The following is a 14,077-nucleotide window of genomic DNA, read 5'->3' as shown; positions in this document are numbered from 1 at the left end:
GGTCCTCACAATTACCCTCAGGGCAGGGGTTATTTCTCCGCTGCACAGCACAAAGGCTTCCAGGAGTAGCCTTCATTAGAGAAGTGCCCTGTGACGGGAGGGCCTAGAGGGGAGAACACCTCACCCCAGTTCCCTGTGGTCCACAGAGGCTATAGGCGGGGACCCCGGGTTGCAGCCCTGCATCGTGAAGGAGTGGGGAATAGGGGAGCCGTGGGAGCCCGGAAGCCCCGCCAGAGTGCGCGGAGCAGAGCTCGCCACCTAGTGGTGAGGGTGGGCTTGACAGGGGCCACTTGGTTCAGGCTTCCCTTCCCCCAAAGGCCTCCAATTAGGCTCCTTTAGGCATCACCTCCCCTGGAGTTACAAGGTCACAGAGTCACAGTGACGGGATTGGAGGAAAATGCTCACCACGGAACAGAAACTTTGTCCCACCCCCAGGACGCTGGAGGCTTAGACTGCTGGCAGGGGCCTAAGGAGGACACAAGCACCAAGTTCAAGGCTGGCCCAAGGACACGGCCCACTTGTCTAGGAGGAGAGGAGACCACTGGGTAGTAGCAGCCCGGGTCAACAGGCCAAGCAAGACCCTGCCTCGCCTCAGAGGAGCTTGACCAGGAGCGAGGGGGACGAGGGGGCCCAGCGTGGGACCACGCCCCCTCCCCACTCTGCCCAGACCCGGAGGAGGGCAGCCTGTGTGCCCCTCACCGCCTCCACCCGTCCTCCTCTGATGGGGGAGGGGGAGAGTTTTGCTTTGGATGGGAGGGTGACGTTCCATAGTAAACTTTGGATCGTTTTAGTAACTGTGATCTTTTCAGGAAGAAAAAACCCAATCTGCGTGAGCTGTTAAGTGATGGGAACAGTGGTCAGAGTGAATCAAATTGTTTCATGTTTGTGCCGCCAAAGGAATCAAAACTCCACCATAAACAGATTCCCGGAGTCGCATCCACAGTTGAGCCTGAGGTTCAGACAGGAAGTGGATCGGGGAGAGGTAGTTGGGAGTGCGGGTGTAGACATAATAAGGACTATTTATTTGCAGTCATGCAGAATTGGGATCAAACCCAGGTCTGATTCTGGGGTCCATGGGGCCCTCGCTGCCCAGGTTCCCACCTTAGTAACCTCTCTAGACCCAGCATTTGCCCAGGGTTTTCTCGCTGTGACAGGATAGCTTGGCAAACCCAGGAAGTATGAAATGTCTCTAAAGACAGCTCGAGAGGGACTCGGGTCTGCAGAATTTATTAATAGAACTGATGATTACCAAATCAGTCAATATGATAGCAAGTGAATGCCAGGCCAAGTGGAACAAATTTACGCGGTTAATAATGAACTCTCTGTTTGCCTCTGGGATATCTCCACCCCTTGGTCAGAATCCTCCCGGAGGTTGACACTGCGCAGGGTGGGGCGGGGTGACGGCCGTTGGTCCAGCGCCTCCTGCCCTGCGCCCACCACTCTGAGGCCTCGCTCACTAACGGTCAACAGTTGCCTTCGGCCAGGTCAAGTCCACTCCCAGGTTGGGGAAGGGGGCTCACTCAGGCTAGGAGAGGGAATGGAGACAGGTCAGCACTTTACTTGCCCTCATGTGTTTGTTGCCTCCAGCACCAAAGGAGTAAAGATAGCGACCTTCAGCTGGGACCAGACGTTCTCCTACAACCTCCCCTTGATATCCAGACCGTTTGGTGCCCAATTCAATAAAAACAAGCACCTGACTCAGGCTGACCGCCACACAGGCACATCACGGCGGTGTGGGTGACGGGTGGGCCACTTACTCCAGCCTCACATCCATAAAGAGGCTTTCGCCCTCTTTGGGAAGGGCCTCGTGCACAGGTGTAAAATCACAGAGATGCACTCACAGCACCGAAGGAAGGTGTTCGTTCCCCAGATTCGAGCCTGCGACCCCTCCCCAGCCCACCTGCCCAGAGTGCACAAGGTATCATCCTTTTTTTTTTTTTAATTAAAAAAAAATTTTTTTTTTGGCCGTGCCCTGTGGCATGGGGGTATCTTAGTTCCCTGACCAAGGATGGAACCCGTGCCCCCTGCAGTGGCATCTCAGAGTCTTAACCCCTGGACCCACAGCCAGGGAAGTCCCAAGGTATCATTTTTTAAAATAGCAATTATCTGGACCCTAGTGTAACATTCTCTCACTCTGTGTGTGTAAAAACATCCATTTGTGGATGTCAAAAATTAAACCAAAATTTTGATAACTCTTTTGGGGAACTTTCTGGAAATGTCTGGGCCGCTCTTGACCCTGCCACATGGGGAAAGGAACTCAGGATGGAAACTAAGATAAGCCAGGCTTGGGTATTTAGTGCAGCTTCACTCAGACACTGCCTTGTATTTTTTCCCCCTTAGTTCACGGGTTCCTCACGGAACTATTTTTCGTAGCTATTTATCCAGCTCCCACTGCCCCGTCCTTGGAATAACTCCTGCTTTGGCCTCATTTTATTGACTGGAAACCTACAGGTAAGATCTTCCTAGTAGCGGACACAGAGACACCCCTTCTAACTGTGAAACCTACCTTTGTGGAGAGATCTCGTCCCTCTCGGCACTGCCCCTCCTCCAGGGCGTCCCTCGGGGTTTGCTCCCTTCTCTGAGGCTTTCCTGGTCGCTTTAGAGTTTGGGACTAGCCAGCCTCATGCCTTTAGGTCAGAGGGGGAGGCTTTGCTCCTCCTGCGCCCGCACCTCGAAGGATCCCGACAGCTGCCACCAGGGGGCGGCATGAATCCCTGTTCCGGGGCTGACAGCGGATGCGGACCTTGAGAGAAGGACCAGAGTTGCGCTCCGGCTCCGCTGATGGCTGGGCTTCGCTGCCCTCTCTCCCTCCAGTCAGGGGACCCACCCACCTTCCCGTATCTGTCCTCTGGGCCCAGCCCCTGCAGGTGGCCAAGTTGACTCTGCAGATTTGGGGTTATCCCCATGCAGAGACACCTACAATTGAAGTGAGGGGGCGTCTGGCTTGGCTTTTAAATGTCCCACCTCTTTGCATTTGGGGAGGCTTTCTGAGCGGTGGTGCATCCTTCTGGGACCCTCAGAGCTCACCCGGAGCCCTCCCGTTCTCAGCTGTGAATTTGTGGGGTGCTGGGGCCAGGCGGCCGCCCTGAGGGCAAGAGCTGCCCAGAGTTCACTCACTCTGCTTGATGAGATTTATACGGTTCCTTCTGGCCGGTGACCACTCACCCCAAATTCAACTTTGAGAGCCGCTCATGGCCCAGCAGCTCTGATGCTGTGCTCTGATTTAGTTTCACACTGTCCCAGGGGGACCCCCTTCCTCATCCTTCCAGCCGATTCCTTAGCTGACGCCGGCAATCACTGTTCGCTGTTAGAAGTTCAGGCTCTGAGCCTCAGCACCCACGAGTTTTCGAGTCCCCTGAGATGAGGACAGTGTGTGCCCCTGGGGCTCACGCTACCTGAGGCTTGGACCTGAGGGCAGTGCTGGGAGAGACGAGAAGCCAGTCAGTGGGAACCTGGACCAGCAGTGGCCAGGAGGAGGCGAGGGAGGAGAGAAAAGGGGATCTGGATTAGCAATGCCTTCAGGAGCCCAATTTAAGGCTTCAGTACACAGTTGGTATCAAAAGAACTCTGCAAGGAGAATTTTCTGGGGGGAAGGATGACCTTCAGGCATCAAAAGATCTCAAATCAAAGGAAGAGTAAATTATATTCATCAAAAGCCTGATCCAGAAAGGGGACCCGGGTTCTCTGGTAATTAGAAAGTCTATTTCCAGAACATTCTTTTGCCTCAGCATTCCAGGAATTGAAGTTTTACGGAACCTCAGGGTTTGGGACTTAAGCCATTGCACTGTGTGTTCCTTAATGTCTGTACTTCTCCCCCTGGAGTAGATGTGAGGTGCCATAAAAGCACACAACAAACATGGCACTCCTGCCTTGAGCGGAAATGTCATTTAAAGAGTTGGAAAATAGAACATTACTCAAAAGTTTAAAACACAATTACATGATACAATAGAATGCAAAATTCATAGATTTTAAAAATTAAATTCCAGCTATTGAAAATACAGGGCTTCAAGATGTACTTTGGTTTACTGGCACTGTCTTTCCTAACTTGCTGTGTGACATTGGACAAGCATCCTCACCTCTCTGAGCCTCTGTTTCCTCATCTGTAGAACATGGGAGTGACTCGGACTCCGCCATTTCCCAAGCCTCAGGATTTAGCCTGCCATGCTTGTCTTTGTATTAACTTCACCAATCCATCTCTTTCCTTATGTATCAGTCAGGGTCCTCCAGAGAAACAGAACGAATGTATATGTTTATGTCAGACTGATTTCAAGGAGTTGGCTCAAGCCTGAGATCTGTAGGGCAGCCCCACAGGCTGGAAACTCAGCCAGGAGCTCTTGAGACAGAACTTATTCTCCCAGAAACCTCAAGTTTTTGTTTGTAAGGCCTTTCAATTGATTGCATGAGGCCCACGTACATTTTTGAGGGTAATTTCCTTTTGTTATAGTCAACTCATAGTAGATGTTAAGTGCCTCCACAAAATACCTCTTTCAGAACGACATCTAAGTCGGTGTTTGATGAAGCAGTTCAGACTGTAGCCCAGTAAGTTGACACATAACTACTGTCCACACCTGGTGGCGGTGAGCGGGGCTGGTTTCCTGGGTGCTTGGCCTGTGCAGAGCTCAGAAGGACCCCATGCTTGTTTTAATGCTCTGCTGTCACCCTCTTGAAATTTTTTTTTTTTTTTTTTAGTTGAAGTATAGTTGCCCTCGTGAAATTCTTAATCATTTTGGGCTGGGCCCTGTGAATTACACAGCTTGTCCTGCTGAAGGGGTAGTTCTTGCCCTCGAGGCCGTGGACTTAGGTCTTGAGCCAGCTTCTCTGGGGAAGTTGAGTCCAAGTGGACCGGCCAGGTCTCTGTGGCTGTACCATTTCTCTGACACTTCATTACATACTCCCTGGTATTGCTATTTAACGTCCTACGCACATTAGTCTTGTTTCCCTGAATTTGAATATAAATTTCTTTACTTTTATTGGGGTAAAAATATATATAACATAAAATGTACCATTTGAACCATTTTTCAGTGTACAGTTCAGTGGCATTAAGTACATTCACTTTATTGTGAAACCATCACTACCATCCGTCCCCAGAATTTTTCATCTTCCCCAACTGAAACCCTGTACCAGTTAAACACGATCCCCTATTCTCCCTTCCTCCCAGCCCCTGGCACCCACTGTTCTACCTTCTGTCTCTGCGAATCTGACTACTGTAGGTACCTCATGTAATTGGAATTGTACAGCACTTGTCTTTTTGTGACTGTCTTATTTCACATAGCAGAATATTCTCAAGGCTCATTGATTGTAGCATATATCAAAGTTTCCTTCCTTCTTAAGGCTGAGCAATAGTCCCTTGTATGTATATTGCACAATTTATTTATGCAGTCATCCAAAAGTAGACATTTGGGTTGCTTCTGCATTTTGGCAACTGTGAATAATGCTGCTATGAACATGGGTGTGCAAATATCTGTTTTGCGTCCCTGCTTTCAGTTCGTCTGGGTATATGCCCAGAAGTGGAATTGCTGGATCATGTGGTAATTCTATGTTTAGTTTTCTGAGGAACTTCCATACCATTTTCCATGGCAGCTGCACCATTTCATTACATTTCCACCAGCAACGCACAAGGATTCCAATTTCTCCATGTCCTCGACAACACTTGTTATTTTCTGTTGTTATTATTGTTTTGATAATAGTGATCCTAATGGGTGTAAAGCGATATCTCATGGTGATTTCATTTTCATTTCCCTGGTGATTAGTGATGTGGCGCATCTTTTCACGTGCTTACTGATCATTTGTATATCTTCTTTGGAGAAATGTGTATTCAAGGCCTTTGTCCACTTTTGATCAGTTGTTTGTTTTTGTGTTGTTGAGGAGTTCTTATATAGTCTGCGTATTAACCTCTTATGAAACATATGATTAAAATATACATTTCTGGATGCCAGGAACCTGTCTTAAGGTTCTTTTTTTAAAAAATAAATTTATTTATTTAATTTTTGGCTGCATCGGGTCCTTGTTGCTGTGCGTGGGCTTTCTTTTTGTTGCAGTGAGCGGGGGCTACTCTTTGTTGCGGTGCGTGGGCTTCTCACTGCGGTGGCTTCTCTTGTCGTGAGCAGGGGCTCTAGGCGCGCGGGCTTCAGTAATTGTGGCACTCGGGCTCAGTAGTTGTGGCTCATGGGCTCAGCTGCTCTGAGGCATGTGGGATCTTCCTGAACCAGGGCTCGAACCTGTGTCCCCTGCATTGGCAGGCGGATTCTTAACCACTGCGCCACCAGGGAAGCCCCTTCAGGTCCTTTTAATTCCCCCAAAGCACTTGGCACCTTGTAGATGTTCAACAAAAGCTTGGTGAAAGAATAGCCACAAAGTGTGGTAGGTCAGAGGCAGCTTGAAACTAAGTTTGCAAAAGGAATAGGCAGAGCATTTTCCAGGCAAGTCCAAGACCCGTTACCTCTGGAGGGCAGCCGGGGAATCAGGGAGCTTCCTGCTCCCGAAGGATTACCTTGGAGATGAAGAGGAGGGAGCAGAGAGTGAATGAACTCTTGGCCTTTATTAAAAAGGAGGCAAGGAGAGTCCCACTCCCCAAACATCCGCTGGAATAGACACACTGCAGATCGGGCTATGGGAGGTCAGACAGACAGGTGGACCCTCTGGAAGAGGGCAGTCCCAGGGCAGGGGGCACGCACCTGAGCATCTGAAAGACCCTCGAGAGTGAAACAAAGCAGAGCACAGCACACACGACCTCTGTGCCCGAACACATGCCAGGGGGACCCCTCCCTGCGAGGGTGGGCGGGGGTCCCTGGAGCTCCGGACACCCAACCAGCGGGTGGAACCTGCGAAACGCTGAATCCTGACCTCTTAGACACAGAACGTTTGGGGGCTTCTCTGTCTTCTGGGAAACAGGATATGGTGATTGCAGGCTTGGGCTAAGAGGATGCGGCTGGAGAGGTAAAGGGGGATTTGGTGCTCTTCCTTACACGGGGTTCCTGTGAGGATGAGGGAAGGGGGAGCTGCCCAGATCCAGGCTCCTCACTGGGTCAGGGCAGCTGCGGGCACCGTGGCAGAGGGCCTGGGGGAAGAGGTCTGTTCCCCACCAGGCCGGAGGGACACGGAGCCTTCAACCTCATGGGAAGTGGGCCTGGGGGACGGGATGGGGTGGGCTCGACTTGTTTTCTGTTTGTGCTTCAGTAGAACACTTTCTCCAGATACGCATTCAGGAACATCCCCGAGGGGTCCAGCTTTTCTCGGATGGCACAGAACTTCGGAAAGGCAGGATACATTTTCTCAAAGTCCTTCCGGGTGCAGTTGTGGGCCTGAGGAAGCAACCAGATACGACAGGCCTCGTTCCCTGGAAGCGGCATTTCAGGGGGGCTGCAAACAGGCACCCACTCTGGATGCTTGCGTGTGTGACGCTATCCCCAGGCACACACCAGCACGTACACGCGTGCATTCATTCGCACGCACCTAGAGTGTAGAGACCCAAAGAGGAGGGCGGAGTTTCTTGGAAAGTAAAGAAGGAAGGTGTTCAAATGCAGCATTAAACTTCCCGTTCCCTGTGCCACCCGGCAGTGTGTCAGTGGAGAGGGCTCTGGCCCCAATTCAACTGCTAATTGGTAAGTAAGTCCCGTCACCTCTGACAGACCCCTAGTTTCCTGTCTGTTAAATGGACCCACTGCCTTATCCTGCTCCTACGGTTTCTATGAGAATTAAATAAAATGAAAGGTGAGGAAGTTTTCTGAAAACTCTGAGAGAATTACAGTCACTGGGCTGTTGGAACATGAATGCAGAGGGAAGATGGGTCTGGTTAGGGTCGTGGAGGCCCTCCTTCCTGTCACTTGCTTAGCCCAAGTTTCCCCACATCTGAGCCTTGGGCGGGCAGGGCAACCGGGAAGAGAGGCGCCCTCTGGTGGAAGCCCCGGCTCACAGCAGCTGCCCAGCTGACACCCCCGCATGAAGCATCCTACCTTGGCCCAGTGGGGCCTGCCCCCCACCTTCTTCATGATGGTCTCGTAGGCCAGCCAGTAGTCCAGCCGCGGCACGTCCTTGCCGTAGGGCCTGGCGAGGGGGCAGAAGGAGGTGAGGCCCTGTCCCTGCTTTGCATGGTCCCACCCACTGTTATCAGGCACCTGGCACTGGGCTCTGCCCTCAGGACACGGACAGCAGTGACCCAGCGCCTTGAGGGCTTCTGCTCAGAAGGATTTGGGAAAGGTTTACATCCTCTTGCATATTTTTTAACTGGCCACTGAAAGCTGTCATGAGTTTAAATAATTTTAAAGATTTGTGTGTGTGCATGTATATATATATATACACACATACACACATATATATGTATGCATATTTATATACTCATGCAGCTTGAAGATTTCAATTTTAAATCTAAATATTAAAAAATGTAAATTAAAAAAATTTTAATGTAAAGATTACTTTAAGGATATATATATATATACACACAAATCTTAAAAATAAATATTTATATCAGAATCCCCTCATTGATGTATGGAAAGCATGGCCATATAACCTAGCTGGTCAGTCCAGGGAAGTCAGATTTACTGATAGAAAAAATCGAAGTCAGAGCTTTAAAAAATTCAAATGTTATGATGCAGCCCCACGGCAACTTTCTCACTTCTGAATTTGCATGCACAGGTAGGGATAAGATAGACAGACAGACAGACAGGTGTGGATGAGCCTGGCTGCAAGTCTGTCCCTACATGAAATAAGCCGCCTCTCATTTAGTACGTGTTTCAGAAACTCTTTTCTGGCTTCGGGGACTCCCGCCAGGACAGCGCCTTCTTGAATTGTCCCTTGGGATCCCTTGAGTTTGGGGGTTTTTACATGTTGGAGAAATACAGCATAGCAAGATTCAGGCTGGGAGAGAGTATATTTGTCTTTTGCAAGGTCAGAGAAGGGCTATTATCAATGGGGGATGGGAAGGAAGGAAGACATGTCTTAAGCAGGAGGTTTTAGAAAAGAGGAGCTTCTTAAACCGTGCATGTCTGTAAGCCTCATACAAGAGATTACTGTGCAACTAATTAGGAAAAAGATAATGCAGTTATGAGCTTAAGGTATTGGCACAGGGCCTGGTGGAGCCAGTTAAGATGGGCAAATGCATCCAGGCCTGATTCTCTTTTTGGCTGAACTGAAACCTGGCCTCAGAATCCTTCTCGACACAGAGTTCCAGGCTCTCGGAATCACTGACTAGGGCAGGCACATGAGATAGCATAGACTTGTCATTCAGTAATATCAGCTTCACAAGTAGTAGCTATGCATATTAACATTAACATTAATATTACATATTCATTAATATTAATGACTGCATTAACATAACATAGGCTAGAAAGGGTGGTTGTAGGAACTCGAAGGAGAGAAAGACGATTTTTTGCAGCCAGGATCATGGAAGTCTCCCGGGAGAAGGTGGCATTTGAACTGGCCTTGAAAGCTGGGGAAGGAGAGGGGTCTCTTCGAAGCAGGGCGGCAGGGTTGGGGTAGGGAGCCCAGCCCCACCCCGCCCCCTCCGCGAGCTGGTCACCTGTACATGATGATGTTCATGTAGCAGCTGTCGCGCTGGAAGCAGGGGCTCAGCAGGATGTCGTCCCCCCGGGTGAAGCGCACCTCCACGGGGTAGTGGGCCACCACCTTGGGGTGCGCCTCCAGCATGGCCTTCAGCTCCAGCAGGGCCTCCTTGGTCTTCTCTCTGCACTCGGCCCAGGCGGATGGAACCCAGACCTCAGGAAGGGGCCTCCTGAGCTCCCACGAGGCTCTGCACGGTTTCCCAGCCTTGGGGGCCTCGGGGATCCCGGTCCCCAGGAGGCCCCGTCCTCATGGCTGCTCTCAAAGTCCTCCTCACAGAAGAGGAGACCTACCTACTGCTCCCAGCTCAGATCCCAGGGCCCCCGCCCAATCGGGGGCTCCCCTTGGGTCTCTGGCCACAGCTGTCCCATGCCCCGGCCTCCTCTTCTTCAGACAGAGTCAGGTCACTCTGATTCCAAGATTTCTACTTTTTCTAATAGTCCTGCCCCAAGAGTGTGGTGGCCTCAGCTCCTGAACATGGTAACAGAGGTGTCCCTTAAGCCCTGGGCACCAACCCTCCACCCCCACCCTTTTCTTGGAGAAGGACAAAGAGGGGCAATTCAGAGAGAAAGCTGCAGTGATCTGGGCTACAGACCTAGCCTCAGTCCCGAGGGGGCGTGTCCCTCAGGACTGAGATGCAGAATACCGGCCACCAGCCTGCTCCATGGACTCTGCCGACCGAGGGACAACGCAGGGGACAGTCTTTCAGAAAAACCAGATGCTGGCCAGGAAGCACTATGCTTCAAGCCCAAGCCTGCTGTTACCCGGCCTCATGGCTGGAGAGGAGCTGATGGGGAAAGCGGAAGGGATCCCCTGGCTGGTTTCCCTGAGAGGCACAATGGTGCAAGGGCACCGGATGGGGATTCGGAGCCTCCAGTTTGCCCCCCTGCTAATAACAGGTAGAATGGGGAGCCTGGTTGGCAGTGTACGTGCTAGGGCTGTGGGGAGGACCCAAGGGGATCTGTTTTTTGCTGACCCACCCGCAGGCTGGCCCACACAGCCCCTACCTGGGGATGGCCCAGTCCTGCACGTGTTGCTTGAAGCGGCACTCGTAGGTGAAGATCTTGTGGCTGCGGTTGCAGTTTTCCTTTTTCCCATTGAACAGGAGCCAGAAGAAAAAGTGGTTGATCCAGCCCACGAGGCCTGGCAGGAAGGTGCTGGGGGGGCAGGGCAGAGGGGCCTGTGATCATCGTATTATCCAGCAGTGAGTGAGTGCCGGCTGTTTGCTGGGCGCCGGGCTGAGTCTTTTACAAACCAGGACTTCATTCTCCACATACTCTGCCATGTTCGCTTACCTACAGCCTGGAAATCCCTCCAGGGAACGTGAATATCGCCCTCCATCACTCTCTCCATGGCTGCCCTGTGATCCAGTTATGGATTTTATCTCACATTTTATCCCTCTCTTCCCCTTCAGTGACTAGGTTATTTTCAGGGTTTGGGTTTGGTGAAAAACCCAAACTGTGATTAAAAAAAAAAAAAAAAACACGTAACATAAAATTTACCATCTTAACCATTGTTTAAGTGTACAGTTCAGTAGTGTTAAGTATATTCACATCGCTGTGCGGTGCACCTCCAGAATCTTGCAAAACTGAAGCTCTGTCCCCACGAAACAACGGCTCCCCATTGCGCCCTCCCTCCAGCCCCTGGCAACCCCCATTCTACGTCCTGTCTCGATTAATTTGACTGCTCTGGGTGCCTCATATAAGTGGAATCACACAATATTTGTCCTTTTATGTGTCTGGCTTATTTCACTTAGCGCAATGTTTCAAGATTCATTCACATTGTAGCCTGTGTCAGGATTTCCTCCTTTTTTAAGGCTGGAGAGTATTCCAGTGTATGGACACACCCCGTTTTGTTTATCCAGTCATCCATCGGATACTTGGGTTGCTTCCACTTTTTGGCTGTTGTAAATAATGCTGCTGTGAACACAAGTGTGCAAATATCTCTTTGAAATCGTGCTTTCAATTCTTTCTGATATATACTCAGAAGTGGAATTGCTGGGTCATATGGAAATTCTATTTTTAACTTTTTGAGAAACCTCCATACTGTTTTCCCTAGAGGTTGCACCATTTTACATTCCCACCAACAGTGCACAAGGGTCCAATTTCTCCACATCCTCGCCAAAACCTGTCATTTTCGGTGTAGTACCACCACGTGCCACACCATAACAAACGTCTTTGTACTTATATCCTCACCAGATTGTTGGGGCAAAGGGCAGGCAGAGTTTTAATTTCAGCAGGTCGCTGCCAGTTTAATTTACATAAGGACTGTAGTAGTTCACCCTCCTTCCACACCTGGCCATCCAGGGAGGACTTGATTGTTGTAAGTGGCCAGTGGGGGCCAGTGGCCTAGCGTGGGGGCTGGGCTTATGGATTCTTGTGTTTGGAAATGAACTGCCCAAGGAATTGCAAAGGGGAGGCTCTGCGCTTCTTGGGCCACGAAGGAGCTGTCACCTGGCTTTCTGCTCTGGGAAACTCATTCACCAAGTCACATTCTTCCAAATGTATACTTACACACACACACAGATTGAAGTTCATTTTTTTGGTCTTTATAAAAGAAACAAATTTTCACTGTAGATGTGTTGGGAAGCCAAGAAAGCAAAATCAGCCTTCTCCTTGCTTCTCCTTCTCCTGCAGGGGTTGGGAGGGTGAAGGGTACACGCTGCAGGGGTGGGGTCGGGGGGTGAGGAAGGGTAAAAGTGCAGGGGGTGGGGAGGAAGGGTATGTGCTGCAGGGGTTGGGAGGGTGAAGGGTACACGCTGCAGGGGTGGGGTCGGGGGGTGAGGAAGGGTAAAAGCTGCAGGGGGTGGGGAGGAAGGGTATGTGCTGCAGGGGTTGGAAGGGGAGGAAGGGTACATGATGCAGGGGTGGGGTCGGGGGGTGAGGAAGGGTAAAAGCTGCAGGGGGTGGAAGGGGAGGAAGGGTACATGCTGCAGGGGTTGGAAAGGGAAGAGAACGCTGTATCTCTCAAGGCAGATGCTCTCTGGTGTCCCAGGCCAGCATGGCCATGGGGCGGCTCCCACCGGCCCCAGGGCACAGGGCTGTTCTCAGCACAGGAGCTGAGCTTGGCCCTGGTCCTAGCTGACCCTCCAGGGATCTGTTCCCGAGAGAGCCTGTCTCTCTGTCCTGGTCAGCCAGGGCCAACACCATCACCCCTACGGTTGACCGCTACTGAACACCTCAAGGACAGGGACCGAGCTTTTCATGAGCATTTCCTACACAAATATTATGAGCCTCCTCTAGGTGCCAGGCGTTGTTTGGGGCTCTGAGGATTGACAGTGACGGGACAGACGGCATCCCTGCCCTCATGGGGCTACAGTGAGTCTGATCGCAAAGCAGCCATTAAGTCACCAGGTACCCAATCCATTATGTTAGTTTTCATTCCCGCATCCTTGGGCACGTAGTTCAGCGAGAGGCCCAGAGCTGCAGGGATGAGGCTGGGTGGATGCAGTTTCTAGAAGACACGAAAAGGGGGGCCACATGGGCTGTGCTCAGAGGTCATGGAGCTCCCTCGAAGCATCCGCCCTGGCTGGGATGTGCCAACTGTGATTTAGGGCCCAATTTATTTGGATGCTCCCTGGGCCCGGACTCCATAGACACAAGCACATAAAGCTGCCAGGCTGCTGTGATGGAAGGGGAGAGAAGCTGGCTGGGCATTTTCCACTCTCACCCCCGATCCGTCATCTGATGGAGCGATGGCCTCTAGGCTGGGCTCACCGTCTTTAAAAAGACACCAAAGTCCTCAAGATAAAAGACTAGATGGCTACATTTGATAAAATTAAATACATCTACACATCATAAAACACCATGAAAGTGAAAGATAAGACACCAACAGGGAGAAGGTGATGCAACACACGTAACCAGCAAAGGACTGGTGCTCAAAATACATGTAAATAAAGCTGTACAAAACACTAAGAAAAAAACAACCCAATTTTTTAAAAGAACAAAATACGTACATGGGCACCTCACCGAAGAGAAATCTGAAGGATCAATAAACTGAAAAGCTGGGCAACCTTATTAATAATCAGGGAAATAAGAATTAAAAACCATAATGAGGTACCATTTAACACATAGCACACAAAAATTTAAAAGCCTGACAGGTCCAATTTTGTCCAGCTTATGGAGGACAGAGAATCTTACAGTGCTTGGCAGTTGACTTGGTATTACTACCTAGGAGAACAACTTGATCTTATAATACTAAAGATGCTTATACTTGGTGACCCAGGAATTCGACTCATGATTATATACTCAAGACATCAGAAGCAATTTTCCAGAATGCTCACAGGAATGTTGTTTGTAATGGACAAAAAAAATTCCTGGAAACAACCCAAATATCCATCAACAAGAACATGGAAAAAAAAATTCCTGGAAACAACCTAAGTATCCATCAACAAGAGCATGGATAAATACACTGTGGTAAATGCATACAGTGAAAAATGAGTAATTACAACTATTCATATCAACATGGAAAAATATCACTATCAGAGCTGAATTACCAATTTTTTATTTCAGGATTCAGAAAA

The 14,077-nt window shown here is 50.1% G+C and overlaps 1 protein-coding gene and 1 long non-coding RNA gene across 5 annotated transcripts in view; one reads left to right on the top strand and one right to left on the bottom strand.

Moving 5' to 3' along the window:
* The window catches only part of LOC309664109, a 69,620-nt gene that overhangs the window by 42,949 nt on the left and 12,594 nt on the right, over nt 1-14,077 (top strand). The window lies entirely within an intron of this gene.
* LOC309664022 (L-gulonolactone oxidase) overlaps nt 4,932-14,077 on the bottom strand; it is a 33,355-nt gene continuing 24,209 nt past the window's right edge. For 2 of the 4 annotated variants that reach the window (XM_082468932.1, XM_082468933.1), the window contains exons 9-12: nt 10,563-10,712; nt 9,515-9,679; nt 7,953-8,043; nt 4,932-7,301 (exon numbers count right to left, since the gene is read on the bottom strand). In XM_082468932.1, the coding sequence (XP_082325058.1) occupies nt 7,173-7,301; nt 7,953-8,043; nt 9,515-9,679; nt 10,563-10,712 (535 nt within the window). In that variant the 3' untranslated portion in view covers nt 4,932-7,172. Of the gene's footprint in view, nt 7,302-7,433; nt 8,044-9,514; nt 9,680-10,562; nt 10,713-14,077 lie in introns of those variants that run through there. The other 2 variants (XM_082468934.1, XM_082468931.1) reach the window with 2 other exon arrangements.

The sequence above is a fragment of the Balaenoptera physalus genome (assembly GCF_965194825.1).
Source record: "Balaenoptera physalus genome assembly, chromosome: 7".
NCBI classification, from domain to species: domain Eukaryota; kingdom Metazoa; phylum Chordata; class Mammalia; order Artiodactyla; family Balaenopteridae; genus Balaenoptera; species Balaenoptera physalus.
This window is presented reverse-complemented; position numbering and strand designations above follow the sequence as displayed.